General features: G+C 47.1%; 1 protein-coding gene across 3 annotated transcripts in view; it reads right to left on the minus strand.

Annotated features, from left to right (window-relative positions):
- Positions 1-13,946, minus strand: part of PALLD (palladin, cytoskeletal associated protein) — a 341,957-nt gene extending 328,011 nt beyond the window's left edge. For all 3 annotated transcript variants that reach the window (XM_021073310.2, XM_021073309.2, XM_021073311.2), the window contains exons 1-2: positions 13,808-13,946; positions 4,741-5,720 (exon numbers count right to left, since the gene is read on the minus strand). In XM_021073310.2, coding sequence (XP_020928969.1) covers positions 4,741-5,657 — 917 coding nt within the window. In that variant the 5' untranslated portion in view covers positions 5,658-5,720; positions 13,808-13,946. The remainder of the gene's footprint in view (positions 1-4,740; positions 5,721-13,807) is intronic.
- Between the last annotated feature and the right edge of the window lie 512 nt (positions 13,947-14,458).

A 14,458-nucleotide genomic window follows, 5' to 3' on the forward strand; every position in this document is an offset into this window, starting at 1 on the left:
CCTCTGGAGGGATGTTGGATGGTGTTACAGAAGACCACTGGGAAGCTGAGAGGCTCCTGGCTCACAACCAAATAATCCATTCAGGACTCTGGGGGCACAGGCCATCCCTAGAGCTGACCCAGGATGGGACTCCCATGACCCAGGAGACTAAGCAAGGCTGAATCATCACGAGGAATGTTTAATAGCCAGGCTTCCAAAGGGACCCCAAGCCAAAGAGCTTGAGGAAGAATCAGACGGTACAGCAAGGACCCCAGAGAACCCATCCACTTCCCTTCAGGGTTTTTGAGGCTTACAGACAATGCATGGTGCCTGCTTGAATGCCCTGTTCCCTTGCTGGGGTGACATCTACTAACAGAGCTAAATGCCCTCCAGATGCCCTCTAAGTTGAACCATTAGAACTGGAGACAAGCCTCACCCAGGAGCCCCTGCTGAAACTCCACAGAAGGTGAGAGCTGACATGTGGGCTGACGAGAAGCCAGCAGAGCCAAGGCAGCTGACCCAGTGGTAGTAAAACTCCGTCCAGGGGCTGAGGCTCCAAGTTGAAAGCAACAGCCATTAAAGAGGTATTTGGAGGAAGGTATAAAGCCTCTGACAATCACCTTCTTAAATGTCAACCATTCCCACCTTGTCAAGGCCCATGTAACATCCCATCCTGTCAGTACAGAAAACTCACGGCCAGAGATGACTGTTAGTATAGGATTCGAGGACCAATCACCAGATTGTACAGGATATGTGTCTGGTGGTGCCAAACCCTTATACTCTGGTTACAACTTTATGTGGAGACTTCGGTGGGTTTGTAACTCTGGACTTAAAAGATACCTTTTACTCCATTCCCCTAAGTGCTATGTCCCAGGAGTTTGCCTTAGAATGGGATGCTCCAGAGACGGATGGAAAACACAATGTGGCTGGATAGTACTCCCGCTAGGATTTAAGACTGCCCCCCGCCCCCAATCTTCAGAGAAGATCTAGGACTTGATCGCTGATGAGGGAGTCTCACCCCAACATGTGGATGGTATACTAACTGCCAACAAGAAAGCTTAAGACCAAAATGCAACCCCTGCTCTAGACATTCTGCCAGCCTGGAGATACAAGTTCTCCAAGGAAAAAGTGCCAATTTCCTAACCAACTGCAAAATATTTAGGATCTGAGTCATCTAAAGGACAAAGAAACATACTGCCAGATGGAAGAGAAGCACTAGCCAGGGTGACTGTACCCACCACCAGAAGGCAGTTTTGAGGATCCTTAGGAATGGCTGAGTTGTCATAAGTGGATTCCTGGCTTTGGACTCAGAGTTGAACCCCTGTAAGAGGCTCCTAAAGGAAATGGCACACGTCGTGGACCCCGGCTGCCATAATGTGCTCCACACCATCAGGAGAAACTGAACCGCTCAGCACTTGGTTGCCCAGATGTTTTTGTGCATGAAAGACAGGGTGTTGAGTGTTGTAGACTAATTCAGAGTTTAGGTGCCACCAGAAGGCCAGTAGCTTACATTTCCAAACAACTGGGCATGAGACTCAAGGGTGGCCAGTTTGCCTCTGTGGTGTTCCTACCACCGTGACCTTTTACAAGAGGCTGAAAAGTGCCCCCTGGGCCAGCCTCCCACTGTGCACACCATACTTGAACAGAAGGGCAGGTGTCAGCTTACTTTGGGAGGCTGTGCAAATACTTGAGGCACTGAATGTAACGCGAAAGGTGGTGTCCATTCTAAGCTCAACATTCCTCCCCAAGATGACAGGAGAGCCTGTTCACCCCTGTGTACAAACAGTTGAAGAGCATGCGACCTGGCTGATGAGCCTTGGAAGGATCTGGATGTGGAAGTGTTCATAGGCTGGGCTGAGCAGAGGTAACTCACCAGGAATCCCAGAAGCAGAATGCCCCACCTCTGCCCGCCAGCAGATCCGTCTTCCCAGAGGGCAGACCTCATAGCTCCCACAGAGTCCCGCACTGTGCAGCTAAGGAAAAGGGGACCATTTACACAGATTCCAAGTTTGCCTTCTCTGTCATTTGTGTGTAGGTGGCCATATGGAAAGGAGGTCTACTGGATTCAGGAGGAAAACAATCAGAGGGGGTCCTGGCCTTATCAGACTCCGTTAGAATGCTGGGAGATACAGCCATAGGACATTGCCTGGGCCATCAGAAGACTGATAATTACACAACTGAAGGGAATCATTTGGCTGATCAGGCACCAAAGCAGGTGGCCAGAACTAAACGCCAGATCCTAAGACCAACCACCTGTTCTGAGTGTGGACCTATCCCTGGGTAAGCCTCAGCTTTGGAAATGGATTCTGAGAGAGCAGCCACGTGGGGGTTTCATGGTGACTCTGGAGACCGAGGTGGTGATCAGCACCAAACACCCCACAGGCTGGATTTAAGATGAGCAAGGACTAGTGCTCATACCTGAGCACTTCATGGAAAGAATTATCACTCATCTACATGGAGGGAGCATCATCAGGAGGAGGCAACCCATCACTCACTGGCTACAGAAATTTACTGTTGGTCCACAAATGCAAAGGACCAGTCAAAGGATAAAACAAAGTTGCCTGATCTGTGCCAGAAACATCCTAAAACCTGGCTACCCCCCATACCAAAAGGGGTGCTGACCCGAGGGGCAGAACCAGGGGATGACTGACAGAGAAGATGCTCTTCTGCCAGGAGCTGGGGACATGGTAGATATTTGCTGGTGTTCTTGACACCTTTGCAGAAGGGGCACAGGCTAGGCAGAGAAAGCTTCTGGGTGCAGGCTAGGCAGAGAAGGCTTCTGGGATTTGCCTCTTTCAAGCCAAAGTGACGGTGGAGGCGCTTTAGCAGCCAAGGTGACTCCAGGAGGTCTGGGGCCCTTGGACCAGACACGATGGAAGCTCATGCTCCCTGGGGACCTCCTATAACAGGGCAGGGCCCTCCCCCACAGGGTCTGCTCCAGCTCCTCCTGAAGCACCCAGATGACAGTATCTGATGCACATTCCTGAGTTGCTTCACAGATGCTAAAATCCCCACCAAAGGGAAGATGTTAACTAGCTGATGACCAGGAGCACATAAAATGTTAACCCCTGTGACATAGCCCTGTGACCTTACCATCAGCCAATCAGAGGATAGTGTGCAAGCCAGTCACTTACCCTGTGACCCCTCCCCCGTCTTTAAAAATGCTATACGATTTTGTTCGGGGAGTTTGGGGTTTGTGGGACACAAACCACCAGTCTCCCTGCCTGGCTCTGCAATAACCTGGCTCCAAACTGTATTGTTTGGCCTCACTGTGTGTCCAGCCCACGCACTTGTATTTAGTAACTCTCAGTCTACAGGGAAGGGGGAAAGGATGAGTCACTCCTTTAAAAAGATAGTAGCCAGAATAGGCCAAGAAACCAACATAACTTGGATAAGGTTTTACCAACTGCCCCCACTGAGGGGCAGAGCAGCCCTGGAAGCAGCCCCAGTTAAGCACTTACTGTTCTGTGGGCAACCTTCCTTAAGACGGAGTACCTCTGTGTCTTGAAACTGTTCACATGGCAACAAACAAACAAGATATGATAAAATGTGCACAACTCTTGGTGCCATCTTATCTTCTACACAGGTATGTGCTTCTAGTCCCCTCACATTTCTGGTGGATGTCCCCCTGAGCTGCACAAGCTAGGGACCGGTGCTCCTTTGAACTTGGACAAACCAGCCACTTGAGGATCAATGTCACCCCATGGGATGTGGAATGACCCTATTGCGTCCTTCAGGTCACTTTCTCCAGTAAAGCTGAGTCACGCCTTGGGTAACCACTCCCAGGGAACTTAAATCACAGGAAAACTTGTCAAAGGAAAATAGGGCAGCTAAGACACCCCCTGGCCAGGATGAGAAGGAAACAGACATCTCGAAAGTAGACTGTTTCTGTCCAATAGTTTGGACCAGGCCTACGTAAATCCAAATTCAATCACCAAAATGTTAAAAACACCACGTTTTCATGGATCCCCAAAAGATTACGGTCTGTTTTCAAAGGACTGTTAAAATCTGGGAGTCACAGTTCCGTGCATCTTACACTTAATCCTTTTATTCATTCAAATTCATACTTACTACCTCACCATTCATATGCTGATTGCTCAGACTTAGGAGTTCAAGGTGGATCTCCGGAATTTTTACAAATAACTGCACAATAATTTCATTTCCCTTATAAAAACCTAGGCCCTCATCAGCAAGAAGCAGATAGACCAGGCTTTACCCCAAGACGGAGGACCTGACAAAGTGAAGCACGTAGGACATCTACCAGCTGAAGCTGATTTGCCACCAGAGATTGCGTAAGCCGGGAATTACTTTACCCAGGGCCCTGCACATGCGCAAGGCGGGAACCGCGCCTCCAGGATGACACTAACCGAGCATCCTCAGTCCACCGACTGCCAAAAACAGAAACGCTGCCACCTGAGCCCTTCTGCAGGCGGGGATCCTTCAATGAGGGAAACCTGACCTCCAGCAGCCTGAGGCGCTTACAAGAGCTGATGAGCAAGGCAGCTTCCAATCTTGAAGTTCCCTAAACCCTTAAATTCCACCCTGATCCTGGGATCCCAGACGGACTTGAGCCGTCCCTCTCCTCTCCTTGCTGGCCGACCTGGCAATAAAGTGCTTTCTTGTCTCAAAAGTCATGGCCACAATATTGGCTCCCATGTGTTTCAGGCAGCCCGCCCTTGCTCGGTAACAGAATCTTCTTTCACAGGCACGTAAGACCAAAAACCCACGCCAATCATCTGCTCGGTAACAAAAGACTCTTACCTGACCCGAGGAGCTGGGGTTCCGGTGACTCTGCATTCCAGGTAGACGCGACTTCCTTCTGCCACTTCTTGGCTCCGCAGCTTCTGGGTGAACCGGGGAGCTGATGGGAGGTGGCGTGCGCTGAGGGGCGGCGGGGGCGAGGGGCTGCGGGAGGACCGGGCTGCGCCCCGGGCCGCGGAGGAGTGATGCCCAGTCACAGGGAGTTTGGCCTCGGCCTCCACGTCCACCTCTGGCGGGTCCCCGGTGGGGCTCTGGCTGGCGGGGGCGCTCCGCAGGGTTGACGGCTGGTTTTGGGGGGATAGGTACCCGCTGTCTGGGGATGAGGACTCCCCGTTGGGGCTTCTGTTTCTTGGCTTTGCGGCTTCTCTAAAAATGGACGTCAGCTCCTCAATGAAGCTGGCCGCTTTGTCGCACAGCTGGCTCTGGGGACCAGGCCTGCCGTGGCGCGTGGCTTTGGGCTTGGCGCTGGTGCTGGGAGCCTTTGCCACGTGCTTCCCAGCCTTGCGGAGGCTCCGGATGTAGCTGGGGCTGGCCAGCAGAGGCGAGACGGCCGGTTTCTTCCTCGGCGCAGGAGAGGAGATACGCTGGGCTTGCTCGGCCGGTGGAGGGTGCATAGGTGCGGGCCTGTGGCCGCCAGGTCTCGCTGGGGCCCCGGGCCCACCTGACCTGGGTTCCTGGTGGGAAGGCGGCTCCCAGAGGCTCCCAGGAGCAGGGCTGAGCCTCTGTGAGAGCTCCTCGGGGTCGCAGCCCTCTGGCTCGGGGGAGGCAATGGCTCTGCGGGCTAGGTCAAGGCTCTTGTGTATCTCTTCCTGACTGAGAAAAGCCGAGAGCCCAGGAAAGAAGTCCGCGGTGTCGCCGTCGTCCTGCACATCCGACAGGGAGTCGTAGAAGGAGTCGTGGGAGGAAGTCTCAGACATGGTGGGGCCGCACTCGTGCACTCTGTCCACTTCCCACCGGAGGCCAGGCGCTGGGACCAGCTCCTGCGAGGCAAGAAGACCCAACTGCATTAGTGCTGATGTTGAAGGGGGGGGGGGTGAGCCCAACGCTGCTAAACCAAATTGGGATAAGCACTAAGACACACGTATATACTTTTAAGATCACTTTCCTCTACAATTTGGAAGAAACATCAAGCACACTTGCGTTTTTGTCGTTTATCATCCTAATTTGATGTTTGCCACCTCAGCTGTGGGCGTAGTGAGGGGACCAGGGCCTCTGCCTCCCTCAGGTCCCGTTTCCTTCCCCCCATTGCACACCTCATCACAGCTCTAATTTCAATGTTAGAATAGGAGCTTGTTGATATTTTAAACAAATCTGACTCTGTTTATGTCCTCATCCTAAACCACAAAATAACAGATTCCAGCTTTTTTTTTTTTTTTTTTTTTTTTTGTCTTTTTGCTATTTCTTTGGGCCGCTCCCGCGGCATATGGAGGTTCCCAGGCTAGGGGTTGAATCGGAGTTATAGACACTGGCCTACGCCAGACCCACAGCAACGCGGGATCCGAGCTGCGTCTGCAACCTACACCACAGCTCACGGCAACGCCGGATCGTTAACCCACTGAGCAAGGGCAGGGACTGAACCCGCAACCTCATGGTTCCTAGTCGGATTCGTTAACCACTGCGCCACGACGGGAACTCCCAGATTCCAACTTTTTAATCTGTTTTTAGCTTGCAATGAAAATTTTGAAACCCTCTTGTCTCTTCATTTCCTGGTGTCCAGACACATGTATTCACTTCATTCAGTGGTTAATTCAGCACTGAGCTGCTAATCACTACGTCTCCGGGGCAGAGGGACAGGGTGCTCTAGACCAGAGTTGGCAGCCATCTCCACAAAGAACTGGCAACCACGGATGCTCCCCATGATCCAGGCAGGCATTGTGTCAGCAGCCTTTATGCAAATGATTTCACTTAAAGCCCTCACGCCTAGCCTCCGTTTAGAAGGAGGAAAACTGAGGCAGGGGTTGTGAGCATGAGAACTGAGATGCCCACACTGACACCAATGCCAGAGTGTGCAGTTCTCAGACAGTGGCACCACTATCAGGGGATAGTTTCATGGCTGAGATCCCACATGAAATATCAGACTAATAAAACATGGGTCAGAAATCAGAGTTTGGCTATTAATTATATTTAGTCTGAAGTGAAAAAGTGATAATAGTAACGCAGGATCCAAGCCGCATCTGCAGCCTACACCACAGCTCACGGCAACACCAGATCCTTAACCCACTGAGAGGGGCCAGGGATTGAACCCACATCCTCATTAGTAGGGTTCCTTAATGCTAGGCCACAACAGGGATGCAAAAACATGATAGATTTTTAAACCCCACAAGAAGTGTTGTATGAAGGTGCTTAAAGCAAACTTCTGAATAGTGAAACAACTTTTTTTTTTTTTTTTAAATAGGCATTGTTTGCTACAGGCAGATTAAATCACCTGCCTATTAACTTGTATTTTGGTTTGAAAGAGGCACCACTGAAGGGATCCGGTTGCCTGGAGCAAGTGTAGCTTCAAAATTGCTTGCAGAGTGAAAAAGGAAATAACAGCATTAAAGTATAGGTGATTCAGGTTTAACCTGCAACCCCGGTTCTGCAGCTAGAACCTGCACGTGGTTACAGGAAAGCCCTCATCACGTGGGTGAAAAGAGAGGTTTCCCCATGGCCCAAACTCACCAGAAAATTGTGTCAGAAATTTCTGTTCTTCAACCTCATGAAAGGATGAAAATGCAACCTGACCCTCCCAGAACCCAGGAAGTTAATAAGAAGCTCTAAATGCCCTCGAATTCCAGACCCTGTTCCCTATAGGTAAAAGATCATACTTTTTGCTGTTTTAGGGCTTGCTTTCTGTTCTGTACAAAACTATGTGGAAGGGGAAAAACAGGCCCCTGAGTACGCGCCTCTAGGCATGAAACTTCTTGAAACTGCTCGAGATAACAGGGAAAAGGGTTCTTAACTGCTTGTTTGGCTTCTGTAAAGCTGCTTGCATAAGATAAAAAGAGAAGTTAATCGCATAACCGACCCCAGTAAGATCGGTTGTGCTATAAAATGTTGAAAATCCTGATAAATATATCTTGGCGACAATATATCTCCCCCGCCCAGGGACAGGCACAAACACGTAACTCCAGAACAACTTAAAATTAATTGGTCCGCGGGCTCTCGAAGTTTTAAATTGACTGGTTTGTGATATTTTGAAATGATTGATTTGTGAAGTGCGGGCTTTGTTGTGAACCCCGGGCTTTGTTGTGAATCCCATAAAAGCTGTCCTGACTCCGCACTTGGGGCCGCAGTCCTCTACCCCTGCGTGGCGTACGACTGTGGGCCCCAGCGCGCTTGGAATAAAAATTCTCTTGCTGTTTGCATCAAGACCGCTTCTCGTGAGTGATTTGGGGTGTCACCTCTTCCGAGTCCGGACGAGGGGGATTTTCACTCGACTGGCCTTTCACTCAGAATGAAAGGACGTAACCAAAGAAATACAACTGCAAACTTCCCCATTATTGCCCTGAGGGTTCGTCTTTTATTTCAAACAGTGCTTCTGGGGATTCTGTGCTGGTGAGAGAGACACAGAAAAGGCGATGCTCTAAAAAAGAACCTATGATACTGGCTTAAAGAGTAAAGATGGAGTGAGGGAAATGCCAGAAACATCAGTATCCACTTGAACAAGTAGGCTGACATGTGGAAGTTTGAGTGTCGAAGGGCTCCCATGCCTGTAAGCTGTTGCCCCTGCCTCCTCATCCTCCTCTTCTCTTACAGAGGACGTTGAGTTGCCTGGAAATTCCCTCTTTGCTCCTCTGTGTCTTCGTCCTTATCCTTATCAGTTGTTTAGGGTCTGTGTCACTTCCCCTAAAACTCCCTGAAACCACAGCTATTTTCTGTTTTCTCTGGATTCCTGATGTTCCAGCTTCTTCCTGTGCAGAAAAGGCTCCCCCCCACCCTCTGTTTTGGTCACTCTTGTGTTCCCTGAATGGTAACTTGAACATAAATTCCACTGAACAACTGTTTATTCATCACTTACTACACTCAAAAGGGAAGGTTCCAGGAGGGTAAAGAGGAAGCAGCCATCTTTAAGCATCTTCCAGTCCAATAGGAGGGATCAGACAAGAGTGAAAAATGACCAGTACAAGGAAGAACATGATGAAAGTGGAGATCAGAGGGTGGGAGAAATCCTATTTGCAAGTTTGGCCATGTCACTCTGTTTGTTTTTCCCTTGGTCTCCTGGCTGAAAAGAGAAGGTCCAAACTTGGGAAGCAGGTGACCTGTGTGCCCTGGATGGTGGGCGTGATGTGACCTCTGCAGTCACCCTGACTTGTGCTGTGCCTGTTCCCAGCCCTTGACTCCCTGCTCTGATCATCTGTGCTCTTTCCTGTCCCTATGCTGTGAACGCACTGCCACTTTTGTCCTTCCAGTCTGTTCTGTGTTTCAAATTCCAGCTCATCCTTGAAAACTTGAATTTCACTTCTTGCTAGTGCTTTCAGTGATTCCCCAGTCAAAACAGTCTGCTCCTTCTTTTGAACGTGCCACCTGGCAGGTATTTTGGTTTAACTATCATCTTACTGCGTCACAAACATGAGTTAAGAACCCTTTCCATCAAGGCCAGGAAAGCAGGTGCTGACTGAAGCCTTTGGGTGGCGGACTCCTGGCAGTGCTGGAGTTGTGACTGCGGCAGGCAGATGAGTGAGAACAACCTACCTGGTGTTTGAACGTGTTGGAGCCCTGGATGGGATCTGACAGGAGAGGGAACCACCATGCAACCAGGCAGAGACAGGACCCCCACCCGCACCCCCAGGCCCCGACACTTCTCTGGGACATGCCCTTTTCAGTGAGAAATTGTTCTGGCCTTGACCCAGCTTTGCCACCTGTCTTATCAGTGGTTATTCATGCCTGGGCTCTGCTTTCTGAGAATTGATAAAGTAATCAGTGCTCTAGGCTTCTGATGACTATGTGTAAAGTGTGCATTATGTGTCATCTCACTAATACAAAACAGTGGTAGGTCTGACACCACATTTAAAAGACCTGTTTCTATAAAGACAGTGATTTTTATGGTTTTCAGGTTTTCATTCCCTCTGAGAAAGTTTGTCCTGAACAAATTCAGCACCAGAAAGATGTTTTCTGGCATCCATCCTTTTAAACGTGGGGATTCTGTAAACTTTGAGGCTCTTAGGGATACCAGCAAGCTCAGAGTTAAATTCTGAGTCAAAGACATACAAATGCTTTTAGGCAAAACATGTTTTTGGCTTGCTTTCTCTGCTGTCTTTTTTCTTTTGGTCATGGTATGCAGAGGCCTGAGGGATCTCAGTTCCCAGACAAGGGATTGAACCCAGACTGCAGCACAGTGGTGAAAGCGCTGAGTCCTAACTACTAGACCACCGGGGAACTCCCGGGTTTTCTGTTGTCTTACTCATCAGCATCCATTGGTTGGGGCCTCCTGTGTGCCTGGTGCCTCTTCCCAGGTGGAGCCTCTGCCCTAAGGAGCTCCCATTGTACTAGAAAAAAAGACCAAAGTAGGAAACTGAGGAAACACCAGGTTCTGATTTTTTTATACGTGGCTTGCTCTTATGTCTTTTGTTAGTTGATTTTGGGAAGCTATACTGTGCTTTTGCTCCTTAGATTTTCTATCAATGTTGTTAGTGATGTTGAGCATCTTTTCATGTGCTTTTCAGCCATCTGTCTGTCGTCTCTGGAGAAATGTCTATTTCGATCTTCTGACCATTTTTTTTTAATTGAGCTTTTTTTTTTTTTTGACATAAAGCTGTGTGAGATGTTTGTGTATCAAGTAGATAAATAATAAGGACCTGCTGTATAGCACAGGGAGGTCTACTCAGTGTTCTGAAATATCCTATCTGAGAAAAAAGAATGGATATATGTAGATGCAGGGTTCATTTTGCTGTAAACCTAAAGCTAATAGAACATTGTAAATCAACTATACCCCAATAAATTTAAAAAAGATTTCTAAAATAAAGTTTATATCTTCAAAAAGTTTGTTAGGGTACCAGTGGGATGGGACAGGATGGATGAGTGTTTGTGTGTTCCCATCAGTGTCTACAGACCATGGCGCTTCTGGACAGCACATTGTGGGGGGTAGGGGCACAGTCACAGGAGGAGAATGCAGGCCCGTGGTGCCTAGGACTCTCAGACTGCACCCTGGAGGAGCTAAAGGTGACAGCAGATTTGTGACATTCATGCATGGTGCCAGACTCTCCGTCATAAACAAATATTTGGTAAAGTGAAGGTTTGGGAGGGTCTGCAAACACCAGGAGGCCTTATAGCTGCCCGCCCACCTTGAACTTATGCCAGAAGCTCTCAGCACCTTGCCATATCCCAAGTATCCATTCCTGTGAAATATGAGCTCCCATGGTCACCTGTGTTGTTAAAACCCTGTGCATATTTCATCTGTTCTTGAGGAATTTTATGCCACTTAATTTATAGATCATTTCCTTTTTTTTTTTTTTTTTTTTTTTTTTTTTTTTTTTGCTTTTTAGGGCCACACTCGCAGCATATGGAGGTTCCCAGGCTAGATGTCCAATGTGCCGGCCTACGCCACAGCTACAGCAGAGTCATGTCTGCGACCTACACCACAGCTCATAGCAATGCTAGATCCTTAACCCACTGAGCGAGGCCAGGGATAATTGAACCCCCAACATCATGGTTCCTAGTCAGATTATGTTTTTGCTGCGCCACGACAGGAAGTACTTTTTTTTTTCTTTTTCATGAGTTTAGTTTGATTATTGTCTTTATTTCAAATACTATACCTTTTAAACATGTTACCTTTCTAACTTTTTAAAAAAATTATAGTTGATTTACAATGTTGTGCCAATTTCTGCTGTATAGCAAGGTGACCCAGTCATATATACACATAATTCCCTTTCTTATATTGTCATCCATCATGTTCTATCCCAAGAGACTGGATGTAGTTCCCAGTGCTGTATGGTAGGACCTCATTGCATATCCATTCTAAATGTCACACCTTTTATCTACAAACCCCAAACTCTTCTCTCCCCCTTGGCAACCACAAGTCTATTCTCTATAGTCACCTTTCTTTCTTTCTTTCTTTCTTTCTTTCTTTCTTTCTTTCTTTCTTTCTTTCTTTCTTTTCTTCCTTCCTTCCTTCCTTCCTTCCTTCCTTCTTTCTAGGGTAATGTTCTTTTTGCCAAGGCTACAGGGCAAAAGTCAAATATGGAAAATTAATTAAACCTTGTTTGATGCAAGAAATGCACAACAGTTGCATAATCTGTCTCTTGGTAAATGCATGTGGATTGCATTCTTTCCTAATCTTTAAGTAAATTGTCACTCCATGGAGGCATGACATATGTATTCTTCAGTTTTAAATAGGACACAGACAGGGTACCTCCGTTTCAGAGTCATAACATAACAGGTGATTGGATGCCCGCAACAGCCTTGTGAGGGCTTTCCAGAGAGAGCACTTGGAATTGCCCCATGACCTCTGCCTGTGACCATCTTAGCCCCATATGAGGTTGGAGTTTACGTCCAGTTCATCCATTTCCACTGCCATTCTCCTTATTTTGGCCTTCCAGGTATAGTATAGTATAGTAGAGATACAGTATTTCCTTTCGCCTAAACTCAAAACCTATTTCCCAAGCTGGGTCTCTGTTCTCTGGTTTAGCAGATTCAAGTTACAGGCAGAGCTTCTTTGCTCAGCCTTTTGTTTCCTTTGCTGGAATTTAACCAGGACACAGCGTTGCCTCCATATGCCTGAATTCTGATTGGAACCCAGATACCACAATCACTTTGTTACCTACACACACAAACGTGTGTGGGTGTGTGTGTGTGTGTGTAAAGCCCAGGCTCTCTCTTGGCGTTAGAGGTTTCAGGTGGTATCTTTTTAAGAGCATGTCAGATTTATATTAAAACTTGGCTCATGTTACCCTCTATGTTTTGCTTTGTTTTTAAATGAGGTAAAGAAACCAAGGTAATTGTAATTGTCCAGTGTAATCCAGATCCCTATTCTGTTGTGACGTGTGCTCTGACCCTTTCAGTTTTAGCAACACACAGCAGCTCAGAGAACTGACAAGGGTCCCTTGGACCCAGACCCTAATGCGTATCAGACGTGGGAACACAGGAGGATTAATTTGTATTCTAGGAACATGGAATCCTATATTCACAGGATACTCAGCATCTTGATAGCACTCTTAGGCCTTGTCTGCCATTAGCAATAATTGCCAAATAGAGTTTGATTTTTAAAATCTGGATCATAGAGGTGAGCATTCAGGTTCTTTCTTTGAGGAAAAAGTACATTGAAGAGTATATTTATCCCGTAGTAAGGAATGAATTTCTGCGTATTTGTGACTCAGGGACTAGGTTAGTGTTATATTGTCAGGCAGCAGGCATTGGATGTGGACACATTATTCTTACTCGAAGTCAATTAGTATTTTTAGCAAATGTTAAAAAAGAAACATGAGCCTGAAATCATTCTGTACCAACCTCATCTGTTGGATTCAAGACAATTTCATGTGTAACTTACAACAACCTGATATAAAATTGTACTGTAAGGTTTAAATTTGACTGGACTCCAGTTTCCCTTTTATATTTTAAAAATATGCAAACTTGAGGCATAGATAGGATATAAAAGGTCTGCTCAACTGATTTAAAAGGTTTTTGAAAGTGTAATTACCAACTTAAAATGTTACTAAAACCTAAAGCATATCATTTTAAGCCATCACTACTTAGCTTAAGTATATACAAGGTTTCAAATTAACTGCATTCTTATTTTCTTTGAAACAAAAGACAAACACGATCTTGACAAGTGCTGGCTCTGTCAGTACATTTATTTTTTTTTAGAATTGATAGCACCAACTTACTTTTCCTCTCTAAGATTAGAATAGAAAATGCACCCCCCTCACAGCATAGGTAGAAATAAAGCCTGCAGATCAATCCTACATATTTCTTCTTTTTGGAATGGCTACAAAATTCCTGTTACTTTTCCACTCCAAATTAAAAAAAAAAAAATCAAACCATCTTCTAACTAGTGTTCTGACAAACCACTACTATATTTTTAGCTGTCAATAAAAAAGAGTTAAAAAAATGTTGCTCTACTAGTTACTATATTACAATACATCTTACAGACCTTTCGATCCCGTGGTCAGTTCGAAGACCCCTAACAGGTGAGGGGTTTCCCACGAGGGTTGCTTCTCTGCTGGGGGAGTGGGGCCCGGCCCCGGCTCTTCATGACACACTGCTTGGGCCCTGGTCACTCTGAGATGACTGTGGCCTTGGAGTCCCACCTGCCCTCTTACTCCACTCGGCTATATTTGGTCACTGAACTCATGTTTCCGCAGACGCCCTGGCCGGGGATTCCAGCAGCCCGGCTCTGAGGCCCGGGTTCTTAGAAATGAAAGCCACTGAGTGTGGCGAGAACTGCATTTATGGAGTGAATAAGCATGATGCCTGCACACCTTGCTCTGTACCCTGGCTTTGTGCCTGGAAGTCACCACTTATCTTTTAAACCTGGTCTTAATTCACTAAATCTGTGGGATGTGAATCTCAGGAAAAAAAGCAACTCATAAGGAATGCTTTTCTAACTATAAACTTCTGCTCTGTGCATTTAAATTAGTCATGTGGTAGATTATCCTAAGATATCCAGTAACTATTTAAAAATTGAGCCACCTGTCAGATTGCGTGGAGAGGCCCACTGTCCTCTTACTTCCATTTGTTACCTAAAAATTATTCTATAACTTTGTGTGTGCGGAGGACACGGTCCATCGTGGGACTGAAGAGA

Source organism: Sus scrofa, chromosome 14, assembly GCF_054392235.1.
Source record: "Sus scrofa isolate SSC_HxYL_T2T_F1_AM1 chromosome 14, Sscrofa_HxYL_maternal_Yorkshire_Landrace_v2.0, whole genome shotgun sequence".
Taxonomy (NCBI): domain Eukaryota; kingdom Metazoa; phylum Chordata; class Mammalia; order Artiodactyla; family Suidae; genus Sus; species Sus scrofa.